Source organism: Eutrigla gurnardus, assembly GCF_963514095.1.
Source record: "Eutrigla gurnardus genome assembly, chromosome: 15".
NCBI classification, from domain to species: Eukaryota; Metazoa; Chordata; class Actinopteri; order Perciformes; family Triglidae; genus Eutrigla; species Eutrigla gurnardus.
Window position 1 is genome coordinate 1,985,141 of NC_139938.1, and position 23,888 is coordinate 2,009,028.

At 43.6% G+C, this 23,888-nt stretch overlaps 3 protein-coding genes across 4 annotated transcripts; 1 reads left to right on the forward strand and 2 right to left on the reverse strand.

Moving 5' to 3' along the window:
• Window positions 1–292: 292 nt before the first annotated feature.
• On the reverse strand, window positions 293–912 carry h2ax (H2A.X variant histone). The gene has a single exon (XM_084029326.1). It carries the CDS (start codon window positions 849–851, stop codon window positions 423–425), a length of 429 nt encoding a protein of 142 aa, XP_083885452.1. The 5' UTR covers window positions 852–912; the 3' UTR covers window positions 293–422.
• Window positions 913–1,450: 538 nt separating this feature from the next.
• On the reverse strand, window positions 1,451–17,775 carry c2cd2l (c2cd2 like). Of its 2 annotated transcripts, none has more exons than XM_084029308.1 (15): window positions 17,476–17,775; window positions 16,802–17,246; window positions 9,568–9,663; window positions 9,319–9,438; window positions 7,920–8,030; window positions 7,549–7,662; window positions 7,053–7,157; window positions 6,841–6,968; window positions 6,280–6,344; window positions 5,920–6,041; window positions 5,321–5,492; window positions 5,115–5,213; window positions 4,669–4,802; window positions 3,581–3,797; window positions 1,451–3,111 (listed from the first exon to the last, which is right to left on the reverse strand). In XM_084029308.1, exons 2-15 carry the CDS (start codon window positions 17,174–17,176, stop codon window positions 2,867–2,869), a joined length of 2,103 nt encoding a protein of 700 aa, XP_083885434.1. In that variant the 5' UTR covers window positions 17,177–17,246; window positions 17,476–17,775; the 3' UTR covers window positions 1,451–2,866. The 2 variants fall into 2 exon arrangements, with proteins under 2 accessions (XP_083885434.1, XP_083885435.1); XM_084029309.1 differs by having other exon boundaries at window positions 3,581–3,794; window positions 17,476–17,773.
• Window positions 17,776–19,048: 1,273 nt separating this feature from the next.
• dpagt1 (dolichyl-phosphate (UDP-N-acetylglucosamine) N-acetylglucosaminephosphotransferase 1 (GlcNAc-1-P transferase)) lies at window positions 19,049–23,733 on the forward strand. The gene is made up of 9 exons (XM_084029322.1): window positions 19,049–19,495; window positions 19,593–19,713; window positions 19,808–20,021; window positions 20,323–20,469; window positions 20,764–20,848; window positions 20,964–21,152; window positions 21,255–21,342; window positions 22,076–22,231; window positions 22,315–23,733. Exons 1-9 carry the CDS (start codon window positions 19,341–19,343, stop codon window positions 22,378–22,380), a joined length of 1,221 nt encoding a protein of 406 aa, XP_083885448.1. The 5' UTR covers window positions 19,049–19,340; the 3' UTR covers window positions 22,381–23,733.
• The last annotated feature ends 155 nt before the right edge of the window (window positions 23,734–23,888 follow it).

Genomic DNA, 23,888 nt, shown 5'->3' on the forward strand with positions numbered 1-23,888 from the left:
ACAATCGTGTTCGTAACAACCAGGTGAATAACAGCATGCCAGGTCGTGGGACAAGGACCCGCAGTGCATGCTGGTCAGCGTAGGCCACGAGTCCCCCCTGCTCCTGTAATGACCTGCTGAAGAAGAGAACCCGCGTACAGCAAACGCGAGTCTCTCTATAGGTCTACAAATGCTGGAGGCTGCTCGGTCGACTCAGAAGGCAAGTCAGCGGCTACCACGACTAGCAAACTCCCGTTCAACATTAGCACGTAGCTTCAGTTAGCCTAACTGATCAACAAATGGTGCGGACAACTTTTACAAAACAAGAGTTTATTAAATAACAATGATGCGAAAGGTGAAACAGGACAAAGGCATTTGCTCTTTCGGTAACGTGTTGGTGGCCCTTAAAAGGGCCTTTGGGGGTATAGTTATTAGCCAGCACGCTAATACTCCTGAGACTGAGAAGAGGCCTTCTTTCCCGCCTTGCCGGAGCTCGGGGCCGCCTGGCCGGTCTTCTTGGGCAGCAGGACGGCCTGGATGTTGGGCAGGACGCCGCCCTGGGCGATCGTCACGCCGCCGAGCAGCTTGTTGAGCTCCTCGTCGTTGCGCACAGCGAGCTGGAGATGACGAGGGATGATACGGGTCTTCTTGTTGTCTCTGGCGGCGTTTCCAGCCAACTCCAGGATCTCGGCGGTGAGGTACTCCAGGACGGCGGCCAGGTAAACGGGGGCTCCGGCGCCCACTCTCTCAGCGTAGTTACCCTTGCGGAGGAGACGGTGCACACGGCCCACGGGGAACTGCAGACCGGCGCGGGAGCTGCGGGTCTTGGCCTTAGCGCGGGCCTTGGCCCCGGTTTTGCCTCTTCCAGACATCGTCGGTCGTTGAGTTTATCTTCGAGTCAAAAAGCTGAGCTGCAATCGTAGGTATCGAAAGCTGCCGGTCACACAACCTGGATATAAACGCCCAGCGTTGTCCCGCCCAGCGACGCGATTGGCTTTTGGAATGAAAATAGTCAATTATGATTGGCTCTGTGAGAGGGGACAGGAAGTTGATCACTATTGGTGTATCTGTTCTGGCGGCGAACCAATCACGGCGGGCTTGGTGTGGGCGGTCACACGCAGAGCGCTGCTCATTGGTAGAGGGGCGGATATAACGGGCCAATCCAGTATCTTCCCTCCAGCTTTAAGTTTTTGGCGCTTTTATCAATGTGGAGTGAAAGTGGAGAGTTTCTAATCATCATTTATAAACATTGTTGTATATTATCAGATAATTTATGACCATGTATCTCCCGAATATAGTTAACTATGAGAATAACAACCCCCTGGAAAAAGCCACATAAACTCATGAGCAGGTATTAAATTAACAGCATGCTAGTTTTGTTTCACCCTTATGACCCTTAACCTACAACTCTTTGGGTGAAAAAAACGTGTTACCGCTTTAAAAAGTAACAAAACAGCCATAAGTAAATGAGTGATGCTGCAAAAATAATTTATTTGCAATTAACTTAAACATGTCAAATATAACAACAGTATTCATATTTTGCAGGCTACACCTCAATGATCAATTTTAAAATGTGTCCTTTTATTGATGCACATAACTGAAAATGTTATCAAAATAATTGAATCTGGTTGTTCCTAAGTTCATTATCAATGCAGTCAGTTCAAATATTTTTGTTTCCCCTCTCTGGGCAAAAATGTATGCCCATTTTTAACTACCGATTCTGATTGCTTTTGCATGGTACGGCAGGTTTCCTCATATCTCTAGTAGCAGCATCATTTCTAGCCCTGAGCATGTCCACTCCACCCTTCACCTCGTTGTAAACGTTGACAGACGTTGCTTCTCCGCAGCAGAACATCCCTGAAAACCTCCAGAGCCCTCAAAGTTCAGTATTTCCCATCCAAACTGGAGAACAGTTGTGTTACTCATGTGATACATACATTTATTTAAAAAGGAATGCATGATTTAACGCTCCAGATTTTTAATACAGAATATTGGCTATGTTTAGTTTACGATCACATGATAGTATTTCCTAAAACCAATTTTGCTTGCTGCCCATGCAATGAATTTCACATAACATAAAAGTTCTGCTGCACGGAAATGATACTTATTGCAATAATGAAATGTCCACATGAGCGTCAAATGAAATCTCTATAATGGTTGTAGATGCACTTGATTGGAGTCAAATCTAAACTTATTGCCTGGCTTGAAGAGCCTGCTAGAGATCCTGACCATTTCAAAAGCAACCCTTTATAAAATAAAAATTACAATAAATATATAACATGTTCTGCTTCTGTTTTAAGATAACAACATTGAACTAAAATGAATGTTAGATTAAGACTGATTTTTATTAACTTACTGAAACTATGTGTTTAAAATTACAATTTGCATGGAAAAACACACAGCAATGTCTCTATTTTACAGTGTAATGCAACTCTATGATGACTTGTATTTTTGAGGGTTAAAATAAATAGCACTTGTTTCATGAGAACAACATAATAAATTACCATTATACAATCCAGGAATTTTACGTGTGCTGTAATAAAAACAGTCCATACATACTACTGGCATTTTATATCATTAAATAGTTGAAGAGCAACTCCACCATCACTCACTATACTCCCACCATAGTGTGTTCAAATAGGGCACAACACATTTCATTGTGACTATAATCTGCTCCTCATCGGACATTTTAACTTCAGTGATGTGATTGAACATGACTTATGTCATCATATTTGCAATAATTTCTTCCAGAGGTATCCTCCTTTCAAGAAGTACAGGTGACGACCCGCCTGGGGTGTTCAGCCTGTCTGAGACGGACTCTTCCAAGGTTTAATTGTTCATCTGAAATGCTTAAGTCAGGATCCATGTCCGACCCTGAAGACCACAATCAGTTATCCAATGAGCTCGCTCCTCCGTTGGTAGCTTTGCCTTTTGATTTGCCTGATGAGCGGAAAGAGAAACGTTTGATGAGACGCCGGGAGAAGCTGCCAGACTTTTTGCGGTTGATGGATGCGGCAGCAGCAAAGTTATTGCCCATGTTGGAGATGTCTTCATGGGATTGGCTGAGGCAGGACTCCTTCTCTCGATGTCTTCTGCGGAACAGCAGCTTTGTCCCGCTCTGGAGAAAGCCCACTAGAGGAAGCAGACATTATCCGTCACTGTATTTAAGTGGCAATCCATAACTGCATTATTTGGACCTTGTTGAAAAACACGAGCCAATCACCCAAACGCTAGTTTAATTCATATATTTTATGAGATACCTCCCTTCTCAAATTGATATTCTAAATGGAATTTAGCACTGATCCTCTCTGAACCACTTTGGACTTTGGTCTGGTTGGATGTATGCTGCAGCAAGGCCTCTAGAGGGCAGTAGACTCCGTCATGTTTTAGCGCCTGTACATCAGTGTATTGTTGTTTTAATGTTATCTAAGAGTATTAAAATAGTTTTTTTCTTGTGAAATAAAGTGTAGTTAAACAATTTGCTCGTCTTGTTTAAAACATGATTGAGCAATGTCAAGCAACTTTGAGTACCATGAAAAACACTAAATAAAATCCATTATTATTATTACTGTTAGTGGAAAGTGAGCCACTGATGAATTACCTTTATGGTCCTTGAGGCTGCGGGTTTCCAAGGCACCAGTGGAACCAGTATCTGATTCCACATCGTCCACAGAGGGGCGCTCCGACACGTCAGAGGGTGTGGTTTCATCTGGGTCCTGGTGATGCCCTGCCCCGTAATGGTTGCCATGCATGGCGGCGTCCATGGCCGCAGCGTAGCCACTCGACAACGCACAGTCATCTTCTGAGAGCGGAACCTGCTGAGTGTGTGGATGTTGTGTTAATTAATTCAGGCGTTATAAGAGTGATGAAGTGTGTAACTACTTGCTGCAAACAACTTTTTGCAATTTAAAGATATCGTGTAGTCATGGCTTCCCGAGCAGAGGTCATTCTGCCTCTCTGTGTGTTGTAATCCAAGCTTCTCTGTGCTTTGTTTACAGAACCAGGCAGCATTTGCATGTGAGTCTCTGTTGTTCCCCACCGGCTGGCCGAAGACGGTTCCCACTTTTTACTAGAGATCATTTTCCAGGACATTGTCAGTGATGATGGACCCTGACAGACCGGGATCACACTAAAATGTTCCTCCCTGTTCCTCAGTTTAGTCTAGTGCAGGTGAGAGTTTGGCAATGAAATACCAGTAGACATAATATCCGAATCTGAAGATCTTTTAAGCCATTCCCAGTACGACACAGGAATGACTGAAGAGTCACTTATAATGCAGTTGAATTTACATAAAGGTCTGACATCCTGCAGCCCCCGTTCCAGGTTTTCCCCAGATGTTGTGTTTGGTCCTGCAATACGCATTGAGGGCAGACAGCCATTTGCCCACGATTAAATAGGAATTTCAGCCACGTCCATGTTAAGAGCCGTGAATTCCATATTGAGCACATTTAACAAAAGTAGGCCCTTTAGACATTGTTAAAGGCTCATGTACTCTGAGTGACGTTAAATCTTCAAAATCTTCATTTACAAAAATAGGTGTGCGGGCAACTGAACTGAAGTGCACAAAATCTTGAAATAAAACAAATGCACTAAATGTGCTGTACTGACTGTCTAAAAAAGTAGAGAACGGTGATGACATCAGACAGATCCATCAAGCCACTACATTTGACACAGTTTCCATTCCCTGACCTTTGACACGCCCGAGATGATCAGCGTGCTCCTCTTTGTCGGTGTCTTCCGTGCTACTTTGGAGGCGGACTCCGTCAGCTGCCGAATGGCCGTCTCTGCAACAGGATCCAGGCCGTTAGAGAGGCGGCTGCTATCTGAGCAACAAAAACACAAACATGTAAATAAGCGCTATACGAGTAAACTGCCAAACAGCTGCTCAGAGAGGTGCACACGATTGAATTGATTTTTGATTCAAAATGAAAACGTGTCAAACATCATCATGTTCATCAGACTGTTTTGCTCTTTGCTCTGCATTAGCAACCTGTTCTAAAGCTCCATTAAGGTTTCAAGGTGATGTGAACTGAAAAGTGCATTCCTCTCGTCTTGTGTTACACGGCAGCTAGCCGCTTTCACTACTTTGCATTTGTTATGTAAAATAACATCTGGCCTTTCAGTGTAGAACTCACTGCTGAGGTTGGGGCTGGTGCTGCTTCTGCCTTCTGACAGGATAGTGGCTTTCTTCTCGGTCACCTCCACTTTGGACGGCGAACGTAAAGGGGAATCACCTGAAAGGCAATTATTTGATGTCTTAGTTAACATTATCACAACCTTCTTTTATATCTTCTTGTACACCAAGTCTGGCACAATGTAACACTTTATTGTGTTTGTCTACCTGGACTGCGGTCCAGTTTCAGACGGGACTGGACGGTCGTGACGGTGGTGATGATGGTTCCATCTGGCATGATGCTTCGGTCCACGTCAACTTTCTTGGAGGGGGTGAGCGAGGAACGAAGTGGCAAAGCATTGTGGGCAATGCGGGGCTCCATTGTTTCCACATATAGCAGCTAGAGGAGTAAAAAAAATCTTAATTTAGCTAACAAAGCATGTAGTGGCGGTGGGCACTTAATTTCAGATGACTAATCAGTGTAGGGACAGCAGGTACTGGACACCAATATGAAATGTTGAGCCTGCAGAGATGAAGCAGATGTTGTCTTCGAAGGAGAACATAGACTGTGAGAAGGAAAAAAGGCAACAAGCTGGCTGGTGGAAAGGCCAGAAGAGATCTGAGACATAAATCACAGGCATGACAATGGACACTACCAGCTGTTATACAACTCTCTCTCTCCTTTTGTGGTGCATCCTTGTTTCATTCCAGCTCGCCTGCTGTTAGATAACAACCTGTGATGTAACTGTACACTTCAAAGCATGAGAATGGTGCTGAAACAGTTTGCCGTAATTTGACAGAGATGTGCTGCATCCCCCGTCTCTCACCTCTGCTGTGATGGTGGCGCTTGGTGCCAAGCCGTGGCCGGGGCTTATTGACAGTGTGTGTTGTCCAGTGGGAACTTTGTACAGAAGGTCCAACGCAATGCAGGCGTGGCCGGGCAGGAATTCTATCCAGATTTAAAACAAAAAGAAACGCATCCGTACACACAGCATGAAAACTGCTCCTTGCTTCCTTCCCTAATGGGAGCATCTCCTGTCATTCCCCCTAAAACACCAACCATTACATTGAGCCTGCTAATAGTGCATTTTAGGCAGTGATGATTTTGCTTAAGCAGTCTAAACATTCTCGCTGATCAGGTTTGTGAGCTGCAGCCAATACTTAATTGCTGTTGTGCAATGCCTTACGTTCCCTTTTGCCATTCCGCTCCAGAAGTCTTACTCTCAGCTCTTTGGTCTCCGGGCCCAGCTCCCTTCAACGCAGGACACAAACGTGTTAGAATTCAAGGGAAACCCCGCAATGCATAATTACACAAATTGGCATCATGCGACTTCTTCCTCAAGTAGATTTTCCTTGTAAAGCCCCTGGAAACTTCAAACCTTAAATAATGCTCTGTAACAGCAATATGTCTGCCTTTATAAGCAACAGTCAAGGTTGTATTATTTATTAAATGTATTGTTGAAGCAAATCTGGTTCATTATGTGTGGCTGTGGTGTGATCAGATTTGATTGACAGTGACAGTAACAACCCACCAGCTGTCATCAGATTCTGATTCAAATGTAGCTAAAGCCCGATTCGTGCACAAAATAATGTGACATCGCCCACTTCAGATCTGCGAGACGAAAAAGAATAGGCAGAAATATCTCATGTGAGATAACCAAAAGGGTTCCAGCTGCCTGAGAGAACACATCGTCAGGGCCGTAAACGTGGGCACGAATGATGTTTTGACATCCTGGCTGCCATCTTACAGAGTGATTCCTTCGCTCCATTCCATCGGGGCGCTGGGGTTGCTGGGCACAGACAGGAAGTGGGTTGTCCTCTCCGTGGAGGGTTGGTCCAGGCTCAGGACGCAGCACAGCTCCCCTGATCTCGACCACTGACCTGCATGCAGAAAGCCAAACAGTGAGACAGTGACTATCTGCAGGAAGCCAAGCTTAACCCATGCAAAGGGGGGAAATACCTGACCTTTACTTATAGTCGCACTGAGCTGCCGGAGCAATAGCTGTTTCACCGAGACACTCTGGGACACGGAGTTCGATCCCACAGATAGTTGGTCCACGGGGTCCTGGGAGCGTGCCGAAAAGGGTGCAGAGCACAGGATCTATCATGGTAAATGGTCCTCATTTATATAGCGCTTTTATCCAAAGCCCTTTACATTAATGACTGACATTCACCCATTCATTCACACATTCACACACCGATGGCGGAGTCAACCACGCAGGGCCACAGCCAGCTCGTCAGGAGCAATTAGGGTGAGGCGTCTTGCTCAGGGACACCAGGCACTCAGCTAGGAGGAGCCGGGGATCGAACCAGCAATCTTGCGGTTACAAGCCAACCCGCTCTACCTCCTGAGCTAAACCCCCACCATCCAGCAATCAGTCATAGCAATGCATTTATTAATAACGGTCATTGTTAGTTTGTCTTGTATCTGCAAGGGTAGTAAACCACTTTGTTACCAAGGGACTGGGTGCACAAGTCTTGAGGTTGAGGACCATGGCTGGCTGAGTGCTGAACAGAGTATCCTCTATCAGTCCCTTAATCATGTCCAGGTCTGCTGCACCCTCAGTGCCCTGAGATGAAAAAGAAGCAGCTGATTATTCTGAGGAACTAAAGCAGGGGAGGTAAAAAAAAAAAAAAAAACTCAACACGACTTGGGCTTGACATACTATTATCTTACTTAATAATATCCTAGACTACTACAACTACTACTATAAACTAATAGACAGCTCACTGGAATACTGAATTTCACTCCTTCACTCAGTAGTTTTTTAATGTACGCACTACATGAGACAGACGTATTAGTGGTATCAGTTTCAGATGGTCTCACCCGTCTCTGCAGCTTACATGGAGACACCGTCAGAGTAAATGACGGCTGCTTGGAAAGAGTCCAGGACATCAGCAGACCTTCATCCTCCACCTCCTCCAGACTCACCACCACCTGACAGAGACAGACAGCGGGAGTAGAGGAGGTAACACCTCAGACACAGAGGCAGATAGTGGGTTGACTGGCATGCTTTTACGATTATAAGACTAATACAGTAAGGATTCTACATGTCGTATTTTCTCATCAATTAATAATCACCAAACTATTTAATTTTGATGATTTAGTACAAACAAGCCTCTTCCTAGAATATTATGATATAGATGGAGGAAGGAATGACGTGCAGTTGGAAAAAGACTTTTAACCTGAGCTTTTGGTTGAACTTATCATCATGAAGTAACTGCTGCTTGCAGGATGTAATGGCTATAGAATAATGACACTGTCAGCATTTAGATTGGTCCTGTGCAGTGGTACCAATGACAGCAGCTCCAAAATTCACTAAAGGTGTTTTCACACTTGGTCCTTTCAGCCCAACAAATGAACTCGGAGCGATTAGTCAGCATTTTTTGCGCATATGTGAACACTCCAAGAGAACTCCTGACCCTCTGAAACGAAGCCTAGAGGGCTGAAATGCAACATCAAAGTGCAAAGTGAACCCGGAGCGGGCTGTGGTCACAATGCAAAAGGGTAAGTGAACTGCAACACGGACTTAAAGCATTTCAGACCCCTTTAAAGAATCGTACTCACTATGGTTCATTTAAAGGGGTCGGAAATGCTGACTAATCGCTCTGAGTTTGTTTTTTGGGCTGAAAGGGACCAAGTGTGAAAACACCCTAAATGTCATGCACTCATTTGCATATTGGCAACGTGGTTGCGTAAAAAATGGAGAGGGAGAAACGCGGTACTGTGGGCAGAAGAGTCGGTCACTAAATGTACTCTGAGCAGCATCGGAAATGAATTACAATATAACATATTTAAATATTAATAAACATTGTTCCTGATGGTCTGAATTAATCGCTGCATTTGTCGTTAGTAGTAGCCTCTGAGGACAACATAAAGCAATCCGGCACCAACAATAATGCCAAATGTTTTTACTATTGCAACTTTAAAGAAAGAGAGAAAGCAAACGTCACCGAGACAGACAGCAACAGGAGTCATGGGAAATGGGTTCTTGGCTATGATAAATCCTTGCTCTACTGAAATAAGACAGAGGCAATTGATTTTCATAACTAGTACAATATAAGTTCTTTAACTACTCACTACTTTTCATTTAATGACAATGGAATTTCATACAATTCCTCACATTTTAATAAGAATGAAGATGATGTGCTGAGATTTTCATTTGTTGGAGAGGCCTCCCCTCAAATGTGCAAATTGCAAAAATGCAGCTGGTGTGCTTTTGTACCTTTGCCACCACTGGTGCTGTAGTGATCTGATAGGTGTCCATGGAAACGGCAGCATGTGACTGCTGGGTGACCGTCACAGGAAACGTCATTGTGTCCACCCAACACTTACAGTCTAAAAGCTTTAAAACAAGAAGAGTTTGACAAAGTAAAACACTGAAATGGCAGAAACGTGCGTTTCTCCAATTCAAATATATATAAAAGAGTTAATGATTTAGCTGTAATGGACATAGACTATGAAGATTACTTACCATTCGGTGTGCTGACTGGTTAGTGCAGGTCACACTATCTATTGCAGAGGCAGCAGTTAACTGGAGACTGCTGTCAAAAGTGATCTGGATGGAGCTCTGGGAGACAAAGGAAAAGAGCAAACGTCCAAATTATTACATAAGAAAAAAAGGAGATGAAAAGAGAAGAATCAGAGATTTTGTACTGCAGTGATACGGCCTTAAATGCAGCCGGTTAGCAGTTAGTCCCAGTCCTTATGGATCTTTATTCAATTACATTTCTGCTGTTTCATTTAAAACTATTTAATAAACTGCTGCATTTCATGCTGAATTTTAATTTTAAGCATTGTTTGGTATCAGACGACTCAGAAGTTCATTGATCTTTTGGTTGAACTCACATTTGGTGCTGATCCCCACATCCACATGCTAATCACAAAATGGAGTGATCATTAAAAAAACAACTGCATCTCTACTTTAGCAGGAACAGAAATGTTCCTTCTGGCAAATGGATGTGACAGAGCCAAGATATTAAATGTGTGATTATCTATCATGCCAAAGGTTCATTATTACAAGGTGACACTGTTAAGTCTGATAGAGATGATTCACATGAATCAATAAACAGTCAGGGGCCATCATGTGTATGCCATTGTATTTACCATGCATGGAAAAGCACAACTGTGGTCCAGACAGCTCTGTGGATGCATGCACTCTGATCAAGAGTGCACGAAGATACTAGCATCAACAAAAAAAGACCACATACTGTATATTCAAACAAAGGGTAGCAAAGTTAATATGAGCTTCTGTTATTAATGGAGAAGTTATGAATACCCCTTTCAGGCAGCCTTAGCCCAAAAACAGGGTCCAATACCAAGACTGCTTCAGTCAATGCTTAGTCATGTTTATAGCAAGGCAGCTTTTACTGTAGGAGTGTTGGACTGGGTAGACAGTGTGTGTGTGTGTGTGTGTGTGTGTGTGTGTGTGTGTGTGTGTGTGTGTGTGTGTGTGTGTGTGTGTGTGTGTGCCAGAGGATCTGTTCAGTAGACGGCTTTGAGTGCAAACAAATCCCCTATTGTCAGGACATATGTTCTTCCAGGTCCAAGTCCAATCTCTCTCAAACGCAACAGTGGAGGCGGGGCAGAGGTGGGAGGATGATATAACAAAGTTTGTGGTGTGTGTGTGTGTGTGTGTGTGTGTGTGTGTGTGTGTGTGCAGGCATGTGTGTGTTAGTGTTCCAGCCAGAAAGGCAGGAAGCCAAGTGCGATGCTGCAGGCTTTACGGAGGTTCTCTGACCAACACTGGGGTCACATGACTCCAGCGTACTACCGGCTGTGTTGACTCTGGTTGGCTGGAGCCTCTAAAAACCCGCTCAGTCAACCAACCGTTCATGACGTTGAAGGTTCACAATGAATATGATGTGATGTATTGCAGATTGATTGGGTGGAGCTCATAGATTCTGCAACTAATCAGCATAATGAGAGCAAAATAGTCTTTTAGATGATTTTTGCCTTGTTTAGAAATCTATGCCGACATAGACAGGAAATATGGTAGTATGACCATCGACTATATATATATGAATATGAATATTGAAATATCCTTTTTATATACAGGCTGGGCCAGTTTTGTTTCCGCCGATATCATTTCCTGTTAAAATCACTGGGCTGAACTATAAGTGCTAGTTTAACATTTTTAAAGCGTTCATGCTTGGAAATTAGTTTGTAGATCTCTTATTTGACTGAAATTAAATATTTTTAGAAATATTGAAATATGAATTACTCATCTGGCAATATATCTAACTGGTTTGTGGTTTTCTATTCCTTAAAAAATAGAGAGTTTACTCAGATATGTTCCATCCGGTGGCTTTTTAGGTAGCCATCTGGTGCTCTGTGGGGTTGTGTATCCTCCTGGCGGAGGCAACGGAGGGAGATGCTAGCAGCATAACCTCCGATTTGTCCTTGTGAACCACCACTGTTCAACTGTGTGTGTGTGTGTGTGTGTGTGTGTGTGTGTGTGTGTGTGTGTGTGTGTGTGTGTGTGTGTGTGTGTAGGTATTTCTGGATGGAGACACTTCCTGAGGACCTCCATGGTGTCATTTCAGGTTTGTCAGAGTCCCCCCCCTTTGGGTCCGACTGGCTGAACGCCTCTGAAAGCATGTGGGTCAAACAGAAATACACTCCCCCTGTGGCTTTTGTTGACCCTCATCCTTCTTTTCTGCCTTTTTTCAGTACCCTGTATCTCAGGTACAGGCTTTGTGGTGTAGAATTGGCCTGCTAAATACCAGCATGTTAGCAGGCTAATGTTAGCATTTAGCCTCACAGTGCCATTACAATATAAACTGTAACATAGGCACGTAGATTCCAATTCCAATTTGATATATAGGTCATTATATAATTTCAGATTTAGCTCTGTACTATACAGTAGTAGATTAATACATAATGCACCTCTTTTTGAAATGTACATTTCCTTAACATTTTCACTTTAAAAGCTGAGTCAAAGGAGCCAGCTTGTAGATGAATGCCTGCCACAGAAAACATGGTCAAATTAAAGTAGACAGTAAATACTGTCTGTGAGGGACTAACGTTCGTTACATGCACTGTCATTGCAAAAGAGTGTTGAGTGCTGAACACTCCCCGTCGTTGAGAAGAAATAAACTTGAGCATAATCACATGCCATTAATCATCTACCGGCAGCTCCCAGTCAGAGAGGGAAGAAGTGCACTGTGGCCTCAAGATAATCACCAGGCTGTTTATAATTGCAGCTCTTGAATGGACAGGGAGCTTCCGTCCCTGCAGATGCACACTCGTACGCTCCATTAGTCCTCCTCCACCCACTGAACCCAGCGACGATGGCTTGACTTCATGTGTCAGCTGCAGATGATGACGCTATTATGATCTGCTGGTCTGGAGTTCAGTCCTTCAAGCCCCCTCCATGAAATAATCCAGCCAGAGACATCTCAAGAGCTCCCTATCAAGTCTGCCTGCCAAGGCAAGATTATACGTAGAGGCTTCCGCAGTAATACTTCAGCAGGCAGACATTTCCTCTGGATAAACGACTGAGTCATGAAACGAGCTGCATCATGGGATTACTGTCCAAAAGTGCAGGAGATGCTTCGAGCAAGTCTACCTCTCGTCTCATTAGGTTGGTTAGACTTGATGTCGTCAAAATTGCGATGAACCCATCTCAACCACGCTGCTTTTCCACCTGGGGCTGCAATTGTCTCCTCTAATCTAGAGCTTGAGAGTGACATTCGCCGTCCCCGCAGCCACAAGATCCAAATGTATGCTGTCGGGATTTAAATCACGGGGATGAGAATACAAATCTCTTACTATCTTCAAGGAAGAAGCCATGTCTCGTCTCTACAAACCCAAACAATGCTTTAGCTTTTCCTGTTCTCTGCTGTTTCTGTACGTATGTAACAGCCCCACCACCTCCCTGTCAGGGTTCAGCCACGTGAAGCATGTTTGAGTCCCGTCTTGTTGTTTGGCGTGCTGGACTTGGGGGTCACGGTCGAGTCTCCCCTCAGGGAGTGTCGTCAGACAGCATTCTGACTCAAAATGAGTGTAACAGCACGAGCTGTTGTGTAAGCTAGCAGCGTTTCCACGTGAGTGTTGGCTCATGTCACACTCACTGCAGTGAGCAGAATACTGGCGAGGACGGAGAATCCTCTGAAATGTTCATCAAAACGACAGACAGTGATTCACACACATTTAGGATTCTTCATAATAATATTGATAGAGGATGGTGCAGCGGTAATCCGATGAAAACCAAACCCCTTCCTTTCTTTCTTTCACATTTTGGAATGTAATATTTCTGCTGCCGTGTTTCACATCTTTATTAATTTGGGTCTCACAAGATGTTGAGTAAAAGCAGGACGAGAAATGGATTTAGTGAACCCTTTTTTAACTGCGCCAGCTCATTCAGCCTTCCTTTATTTGGATACATCTCAACATTATTATTTAAAGGCCTCTGTCAGCATCAATCTTAAATGTTGCAGAAGTACTTAGGTTAATGCCAAAAAGGATTTGCGTGCTAATCCCCGCATGATGACACCGAAGCCGTATCTTGTGTTCCTGCAGAGAAGCATCGTGTTTTGCCAGATGCAGAAACATAATCAGGAAAATTCAAGTTAGAGGAGAAAGTGAGTCGTTTTGGGCCGGCTTCTCTTGTGCCTTTTTCAAAGTGGCATGGCAACACGCCCGGCAGGTGCTCACAGCGTGTGAGAGGCCAAGAATGTGACTCCACTAAGAGATATGGCAAGACAAACACAATAACCAGCTGGTATCACATGTTCCAACAATGACCGCTACGGAGGCTCAATGTGACTTTTAAGTTACCAGACGAGCGTCTTCAATCACTAGTCCATCTCTCAGACTGACTCCTGAATGGACGTCGATTTAACTTATCTCCATATCATGTTCACAGTGTTATTAACAACCTTGCAAGTGATTTGCATATGCTCCAGACACATTTAGAGTAGCAGATTGCAGATTGTGTGTCAAGCTGATATTTTATTACGATGTGTGAGCTGGGAAGCTCTGGCTCACTTTGGTTAAAAACTAAACACCACATGGACAGGCATGGACTGATGGTCTCCGTTTACTTCTTCAGCCACTGATGCATTTACCCAGTCTTGTACTAAACATCATTTGCTATATCACTGCCGGGTAAAAGCTGGGTTTTTTCAAGCATTTCATAAGCCTAAAGGTCATGCAGTCATTATTGATTAAACCCACAGAGGAGCATGAATGTATAAGGCTCTTATTTGCAAAAATATCCATAGCAACCGTTGATTCTAAGCCTTTCTCGTGTGTTAAGTTCTGCCAAATGTCTATTAATCTCCTAATTCTGTCCCAAACAGAGTAGCTGTGTTATGAGCAACTAACAGCTGTGTTGTCATTTCTTTCTCACCTGGATACCTCATTAATCTCTCCAACACTCCAAAGGTCACCCGAAGTTCATTCCAATGACCTCGGTAACCGAGAGCACGGAGGATCAACTGATTAGGTCGTTGTTAATTCAACCGACACGCTCCAATCTACACTCACCGGCCACTTTATTAGGTACACCTTGCTAGTACCGGGTTGGACCCCCTTTTGCCTTCAGAACTGCCTTAATCCTTCGTGGCATAGATTCAACAAGGTACTGGAAACATTCCTCAGAGAGTTCGGTCCATATTGATATGATAACACCACGCAGTTGCTGCAGATTTGTCGGCTGCACATCCATGATGCAAATCTCCCGTTCCACCACATCCCAAAGGTGCTCTATTGGATTGAGATCTGGTGACTGTGGAGGTCATTTGAGTACAGTGAAATCATTGTCATGTTCAAGAAACCAGTCTGAGATGATTCTCACTTTATGACATGGCGCGTTATCCTGCTGGAAGTAGCCATCAGAAGATGGGTACACTGTGGTCATAAAGGGATGGACATGGTCAGCAACAATACTCAGGTAGGCTGTGGCGTTGACACCATGCTCAATTGATACTAATGAGCCCAAAGTGTGCCAAGAAAATATCCCCCACACCATTACACCACCACCACCAGCCTGAACCGTTGATACAAGGCAGGATGGATCCATGCTTTCATGTTGTTGTGGTTATTTGAGTTACTGTTGCCTTTCTATCAGCTCGAACCAGTCTGGCCATTCTCCTCTGACCTCTGGCATCAACAAGGCATTTGTGCCCACAGAACTGCCGCTCACTTGATATTTTCTCTTTTTCGGACCATTCTCTGTAAACCCTAGAGATGGTTGTGCGTGAAAATCCCAGTAGATCAGCAGTTTCTGAAATACTCAGACCAGCCCGTCTGGCACCAACAACCATGCCACGTTCAAAGTCACTTAAATCACCTTTCTTCCCCATTCTGATGCTCGGTTTGAACTGCAGCAGATCGTCTTGACCAGGTCTACATGCCTAAATGCATTGAGTTGCTGCCATGTGATTGGCTGATTAGAAATTTGCGTTAACGAGCAGTTGGACAGGTGTACCTAATAAAGTGGCCGGTGAGTGTAGCTTGTACGGTGTCAAACTTTGAAGGCATCGTTTGACTTTTTGTGAAATGGGAGATTTGGATGAGACGGCCGACACCACGCTCGTATATGGGTGCATTTACTATATTCCCAATCAAAATATTTGTTTCTTAACAAAATGTAAAATTATATCAGTGGGTCCAAGTGTCATTTTAAGAGATTTAAGACTATTTGGATGAATATTGTGATCATATCATGAATGGCAATTATTTTGGCCGGGATAATCGAAATCATACTATTTCATATCGTCCCATGCCTTTTTGTACGTCCATCACAATATGGCGAATATATACAAAATCATAAGTTAAATAATGAAAACTAAATGTTCTTGTTGTGGTCTTAGTCCCATTGAGATCTTGTAACGTGATAACACAATATTTTCGTCATCACGATACAATACAATACCTCTGAATGCTGATAAATGATCATTCATTTTCTTTAACTCCTGCCTATCTTTGTAAGTTGGCTGCTAAATAAAAAACAAGGATATCTTTTCCAGATATCCTTTTCCTCCACAGAGTTCCCTTGAACATCTGAGGGATGCTTAATCAGCCACGGTGAGCTGACCCCTTATGAATCGGAATTGAGTGGTGTTTGTTGTGCACCCCCCACCCCACCCCCACCAACTAATCTTCTAAACCCACAGTTTCCGAGATGGGGGGGTCACGGCAAACACCTGACTGTGTGGCCGACTTTGACTCAGGCAGATCAAAGGAGCTGTTTGAGAGGAGAAAGACCTTTGGAAACGTACGTACCACTGGATCCTGCATCCGTGTGTGAAGCTCTGACTGTAGTCTCACTGCTATCTGATTAACTTTGGGGTATGAGTTGCAGGAAAGGCGAGACAACCATTCTTCTCTTCCCACTGTGATCCAACGCATGCAGCCCCCCCCCCCCCCCCCCCCCCCCACAGGCCGGAGGATCAGACTATTTTTATGAGGCGTGGGTGTTCATTCTGTGGCTACGCTGACTCGAATGTGCATCGATTCAGAGCTGTTACGCAAACACTCCGCCCCCCCACCCTCTCAGCGATTAGACACTCCAACACCTCCACCTCCCTGCCCACACACACTTCAGCACACATGGGCACACCAGCTGCATCAGCCCCTGCTTAACTATTTATGCCTCTGCTCAGTGGGGTAACCTTAGGCGTGCTCCTCTCACACGGCTCTCCTTTGCAATATGGTTTGTGCTCTATTCAGGGCTCGAAGATCTCACATGAACGCCTTACCCCGTGCCTGCAGGCTTGCTGGTTCAGAGCTTTGATCCAGGTCCTCTGCCAGTGCTCCCTGAAGGACTTGAAGGCGAACAGAGATGTCAGCAAGCCTTTGACCCCGGCCTCAGGTGCAGGTCCTCCATCCCGGCCCGAGCGGAGCCTCATTAGGAAGCCCCACACGCCTCCATGTGGGCTCTGGTGGGGCTGTGTGAGGGAGAGCCCCACTCTTTGGTGGCGGGCTTGTCCTGTCCTGTCCTGCTTGGCCTTCTTCCCGGATCTCCACAGCCGCAGGACGGTCAGCAGGTACTGAAACAGCCATCCCAGCACGATGAGCAAGGAGGTGAGAAAGAGAGCCACCAGACACAGCCAGCCCAACTCCCGGAGCTCCATCACACTCCCCTGGAGCCTCTCACATCACCGGGACCAGATGGGGAAACCAGTAGCGCAGCTCCCTGTAAGCCTGCGAGCGGCGGCAAAAGACAAGTCAGGCATCTTGGTTCAAAGGGGCAACGTTATAACGCGCTACACCTGAGGAATCACCAATAATGGCCACGAGCGCCTTTACTTGCTTCTTTAAAAAAAACGCGTGTCTATGAAGAAGCCCGTACACTCAAAACTGCGTTACCGATACGCAGATATTTAAGAATGAATCGGTGCGTTAGCAGCGCAGGTTAACGGACGAAACTCACGTAACAAATTGTAGCTTCGTAGTGACCGACCGTTTAAGTTAAACGGTCGGAGCGGCAGGCTGCAGGGAATCGAAAGCACGGCATTGGTAACACGAAGCTGGCTTCACGGCGATGCGCCGCCAACGGCAGCATCTTGTCGGTCCCATCCCGGGTCGTCAGTCTGGATGGATGTCTCCCTGCTGTCATTTACCGGGTCACAACGAAGCGTCCTGCCCCCCGTTAGTGCAGCAAGGAGCCCGCGGGGTTTCATCCTGCGCTGCTCGCACCTCCTACCTCCTAACCTCTCTTCAATGATGATTTGACAAAGAACAGCGGCGGCCGACAGGTGGCGCTGCAGCGAGGGACAGCAGCAGCGAAACGGAAGTGAGGTACAGCGCCTTCAAAATAAAAGCATACAATCTAACGTTAAAAAGAATAATCTTCAATTATTCTTTTGTAATAATTATCCCAAAAGGCTTGATTGCCTACTTTGACTGTACGTCAATTCGGGTTTGTAAATGTTATTACCTGCCAATTTGTGAAACCAATATATCACCTGGGTTCAGCAATATTGAACAATCTATTTTCACAGCCAATCAATCAATCAATCAATCAATCAATCAATCAATCAATCAATCAATCAATCAATCATAACCCTCAATAAAACTGTGTGTAATGAAATATTGATGCACTTATTTACGAACAGAAAACTTGAGCCAGGTGGTATTATTCACACTTTGTATTTCATGGTTATACCATTGGGCCCCCAACAACTCCACCCGCATCTATCTGCACGAACTGCTTGACTATTATTACTTGTTACGTTGCAGATTAAGCTTTTACATAGGCCTACAAAACAGATGGTGAGTCTATACTTTGCTGTAGATTAAACTACTCTTCTACTATTATTTATATACTACTCGTAGATTCAAGTAGCCCCAACTACAGCAGTAATATGATATTTACACATTAATGCATCAAAAAGAATAAGCAAATTATATATGATGTCTTATATATGATTATATATGAGTAGCTATGGAATAGTTTTCATTTTTGCATTGCTTCTTTTACTTAAGTAATAGATCTAGATACTTCTTCCACCACTATAATGGTCTATGTTGTTTAAAGTCAGAAGTAAACCTCATGTCCTGTATTTTAAGGGGGCTGGTCATTTATAAATCTTTAAATATTTATTCAAATGGTTGCCTTCTAAATATTCCCACAATCCCTTTTGTTTTAGATTGTAGTTTAGGCCTTGTTATCTACATCACATATTAATTATATTAACCATCCTAATCTCCCCATGTCATGTTTTGATTAATGTAAATTAAGTTAGATGGCAGAAGATGTCACTTCCGTGTCAACACAGCAATGGAAGGAAGCTATTAACTCTAAATATACGGAGAAAAAATATCTTAAAACCAGCGCGAATACAGTGACATTTTGTCATTCGATTTTCGTAAAAAAAAAAAGAAAGAAAAAAAAAAGACGACAAATACATATCAAAGATCCCTTTGAAGTTTAATGCAACAACTGAGACGTTTTTAAATAACACTTTATTTTGAAGTCTCTACCCGGAAGTACCACCCGTTTCATTCGGGAAATGTTACACAGACGTGGAGTTCAGACAGCCAGGCAGTAAGAACATACTAGCATCAATAACACGTAATGAAACATGGTGTGGGTGACCAGCGCGACTCCCCGGCTCATTTTTCTTTGACACCGGAAGTGCGGAGGTGTATTTGGTTTTAAAAACAACGACATGACATGTTTTCACCCCAGTGAAGCAGACAGCCAAAGCTCGTTCATCGATCGCCTGAGGAGCAACGTCAGGTTAGCTAGAGAGGTTCGTTGATCCGTCAGAAACGGACCCACCGAAACCAAACATGTCACCGGTACCCGTCCTGCCGTTGGTGATCAACTGTTTCCTGTCTGCTCTCGGCTGTTTGGCCACATTGAAACTCATTCCCGCTTTCAAAGACCATTTCATCTCAGCCAGATTGTACGGAATGGACCTAAACAAGACATCCAAAAAGGAAGTGTGAGTATTTTTCTTATCTGTCCTATGAGTTTGCCACCCTCAATGCCTTATTGGAAGTCACGTGCTATGTGTTCTTCCTGGTCTTCCCCCTTTGCAGCCCAGAGTCCCAAGGAGTGATCAGTGGGACGGTCTTCCTCATCATCCTCTTCTGCTTCATCCCAGTGCCTTTCCTTAGCTGCTTTGTGGGGGATCAGTGCAAGGGCTTCCCACACAATGAGGTGTGTTGACTGATGCTTTGTAAACCTGCATGCTTCTCTCAAAGTTAAACTAAACTGAGCCGTCTTGTTTTTCTATTTCTTTGGTGGTGGGCAGTTTGTACAGCTGATTGGTGCCCTCCTGGCCATCTGTTGCATGATCTTCCTGGGCTTTGCCGACGACGTGCTCAACCTGCGGTGGAGACACAAGCTCCTGCTTCCCACCATGGCTTCCCTGCCGCTGCTCATGGTCTATTTTACCAACTTCGGCAACACAGTCATAGTGGTGCCCCAGCCCTTCAGAGCCCTGTTCGGGCTGCACTTGGACATGGGTGAGTTGTTGCTTGCTGCATAGTCCAGATGTCTTTGTACCACAGCCGCACCCTCCAACTCCCAAGATGTTCCCAGGCCAGATGGGATATATAATCCCTCCAGTATGATCGTCGTCTGTGGTACTATCAAAAACACGAAGCAGTTGTCTTCACTATTAGCTTGTCTGCCCATTATTCTGATAGAGATAGCCAGCGATACATAAACACTATGTTTGTTAGGATGGAGGTTTGTCCCTGCACTCGTTACAGTTGATGTAGGAAATTACATTCTGTAAAGGACGTGATCTCTGATCTCCTGCAGGTATTCTCTACTACGTCTACATGGGAATGCTGGCAGTATTCTGCACCAATGCCATCAACATCCTGGCAGGCATCAATGGCATCGAGTCGGGTCAAGCCCTGTTCATCTCCGGCTCCATCATCGTCTTCAACCTGCTGGAGCTGAGTGGTGTGTGCTTGTTTTCTTTCTCATCCATCAGCATCACACATCTCACCCTCCACACCGCCAAGCCACGAGCGTGCTGGATATGGATAACTTGATTTCACTGGAAGATTCCTGAAACAAGCAAAATCACTTGGAAACAAGTGATTGATCATATCCCATTGGCAGAATTCATCACCCTTTTCAGGCGTCATTTTGATGCGTCATTAAAAATTTAAATGTCTACATTTGACTTCTTTCCTGTTGCATAACATTCAAAGATGATTGACATTTGGTTTGTTGTCTTTTCCAATTGATCAGGAGATTACCGAGACGACCACGTGTTCTCCCTCTACTTCATGATACCGTTCTTCTTCACAACATTAGCACTTTTTTACCACAACTGGTAAGTTGATTCTGTTACCTGCAGCCCTTTTATTAAACATGTTTGAGAATGCAGAGGGATGTATGATGATGTCGGTGCCTCTATATCCCATCAACTTGCAACCTATTTCTTCCAGGTACCCGTCCTCCGTGTTCGTGGGAGACACTTTCTGCTACTTTGCGGGGATGACTTTCGCCGTAGTTGGTATCCTCGGACACTTCAGCAAAACAATGCTGCTCTTCTTCATTCCCCAAGTGGTTAACTTCATATACTCCTTGCCTCAGCTCTTTCACGTCATCCCCTGTCCCAGACACCGGCTCCCCAGGTTAACAACCTTTACTTTTGATGTATTTTCATTCATCATGTATGCGGATTATGTACGCTCAGTCTTAAACTTTGTTCTTTTTGTCTTTTCCCCCAATGAAAGGCTGAATCCAGACACAGGCAAACTGGGGATGAGCTATTCTAAATTCAAAAGAAAGGACCTCTCTAAATTAGGAAACCTCATTCTGAAGGTAATGCTCTTGCACCTGTGTATTCTCTCTTTTTTTTATTGATCGATTAACCATTTTGTCTAAAAAGATGTAGAAAATGGTGAAAAATGCCCACCACATTTTCCCAGAGCTCAAGGTCATCTCTTCCTTAAATTGCTTGTTATGTCCGACCATCAGCCAAAAACGTAATTAAAAATTATATATAAAACATAGAACAGCTGCACCTAGAGAGTTTATGGGAAATAAACTGGAATGTCAGTTAAGTTTATCATCTCTTGACTTAATATTTAATAGACTTATTGTTTTTATTTATTTGTGGCATCAGAATACAGTGGCGTTGTGAGTAGGCTCATGCTCTGTATGTGGATCAGTCATATCATACTTACACACATGTGAGTGGTAGCATGTACCTTCAATATATGAAAGCCAGTAGATGCAATAAAACCTTAAACAGCAAAGCAGACTAGTTAGTATCACAGACTGGTCTCTGACCTGATTAAACCGGGATTTATTTTGTCAGATAATCTGACAGTATTTGGTATTTTGTTTGACTTTGTTACAATATAATATGAAATGCTGATAAAATTGGGGATGTGGGCAGCGATTCAGTGGGCTTGTAGAAGGTTAGTATAAGAAAAATGCGTGTGTGATGAGTATTGGTCCAGGTGGGTAAACACACAGGAGGCAGACCAGTGGCCGGCGTCCTGCTGTCTTTATTGGTTTATAACAATAACGTCTCAATGATCCTCAACAGGTGGCAGAATTATTAAAGCTGCTAGAGGTGCGAAGAGGCCAGGAGGGAGATGATGATTTTATTGAGTGCAACAACATGACATTAATAAATCTGGTCCTGAAATTACTCGGCCCCACCCATGAGAGAAACCTCACAATCATCATGCTCATCATACAGGTACGACCAATACCCTGGAATAGCGTCGGCCGTTGGGAATGTGCGAATGTTTCACTGGATGCTCATTTCTGTGTCTCTCCCAGGTGATGGGCAGCGTTGTGGCGTTTGGAATCCGTTATCAACTAGTGCGCCTCTTCTACTACGTCTAGACGGCACGCTGGGAACGAGGAGAGAGCACTGACTGTTCCTTTCTTTTGTCCACACTCATGGTTCATCTGCCTTTTGAGGGATAACATTACCTCACTGTTACTTTTCTGCCTCAGACTATACATGCAGTATAGACCCGGTGCAAGGTTCAGCGATATATTTCACTCTGTAGAACATTTTCGCGTAAAGTTTCCAAACAGAAAGTGCTAGGGGTCTGACATAAACAGCAAGTACTGTGTTATCCTCTTAAATTTCAGTAATGGCAAGCAGGAAAAGTAACTAGGTCTAAATGATCTTGTGTGTCCACCCTGAAAGTATATTTTTGTACCTAGTTTTTTAAAGGAAAGAACAGTAAGTGGGGATAACTTTCAGTTTTCAGGGCAGCGAGCATCAGTGGCTGATGCTACTAAATTGTTACCATTTAATTCCAGATTAATGGATGTAGAAGTGCTCTAAAAATATAAAAATGCTTGAATCTGCTTTTAAAGCAAAAATGGCTTCAGGAAAATGTACCCACTCATATTTAATTGTCCATAACCATCAAGCCATGCGTCATTAGTAATATGAAATAATGACTTGATATATAGGTCTTTTGTTTGTTGATGATTTCTTTACTTTTCTTTTTTACCTCTGAATAAATGCACACACAATGATCATTGTAAAACAAGTAGCAAAGAGATAAGGAGGTTATAATCAGGCTGTTGACAGGGAATTAGGTGGAGACAGGTATATAGAGGGGATATTAGAGATTAAGTGAGATTATAGTGTCTGGGTTGTTAAAAAAAAGTGACTTAGGTCTATGGAAGATGCAGGGTGTCCTGATGAGAATAATACTAATTGATTGTTTATACCTTTTTTGGTATTATAGCTGTATTTTTATGACTGATATGCATTTTCCCCCTGAGGGTACAGCAGACACCAATGTGAAGTAAACTTGCACTGGACTATTTTGCTTAGGAATGTAACGACAAGTGAGGAACTGTTTACTGTTGAGATGGAAGCTTCAAATTGACTAATTAAAGCTGACAAAACCATCATCAACCATCATTATTTGCAGTGGTTTAAGAAGTATTCCGATTTTCTTAATTAGCAGCAGGTCTACATACATATGTATAAATACTTGACTACAAGTGAAAGTCCTGTATTCATGATCGTATTGTCAGCATCATTTATCAAGTATCAAATATCTGACTTTAGGTTATCACAGATATATTGGTATCAATGTATAAACTGTCCAACAAATAAAATATTGAAGTGCTGAAGCGGTCAAGTTGACATTTTGGATACCAATTAATACTAAATTCAAAGGGGGACCATCAGAAATGGTTGGTTATGTTATGATGTGTGTTAATAAAAAAATATTAAAAACAGGTACGATTTTCAAAATAATCAAAATACGGTATCAAATTATTAAATATGGGGTATCTATCAGTATCTATACATTCTATTCTATAGTGTTGGGTGTATAAATATAATATTAGAATCATAATATTATAATTAGCAGAATGAA

Bases quoted from the DNA above. Each gene is read 5' to 3' on its own strand.
- h2ax (XM_084029326.1), bottom strand. From the start codon at position 851: ATGTCTGGAAGAGGCAAAACCGGGGCCAAGGCCCGCGCTAAGGCCAAG.
- c2cd2l (XM_084029308.1), bottom strand. From the start codon at position 17,176: ATGGAGCTCCGGGAGTTGGGCTGGCTGTGTCTGGTGGCTCTCTTTCTC. The intron at 9,439-9,567 runs GTAAGTAATCTT...CTTGTTTTAAAG, and splicing joins ACCAGTCAGCACACCGAATG to CTTTTAGACTGTAAGTGTTG. The intron at 8,031-9,318 runs GTACAAAAGCAC...TGTCTCTGTCAG, and splicing joins CAGCACCAGTGGTGGCAAAG to GTGGTGGTGAGTCTGGAGGA.
- dpagt1 (XM_084029322.1), top strand. From the start codon at position 19,341: ATGTCACCGGTACCCGTCCTGCCGTTGGTGATCAACTGTTTCCTGTCT. The intron at 19,496-19,592 runs GTGAGTATTTTT...CCCCCTTTGCAG, and splicing joins AAGACATCCAAAAAGGAAGT to CCCAGAGTCCCAAGGAGTGA. The intron at 22,232-22,314 runs GTACGACCAATA...TGTCTCTCCCAG, and splicing joins TCATCATGCTCATCATACAG to GTGATGGGCAGCGTTGTGGC.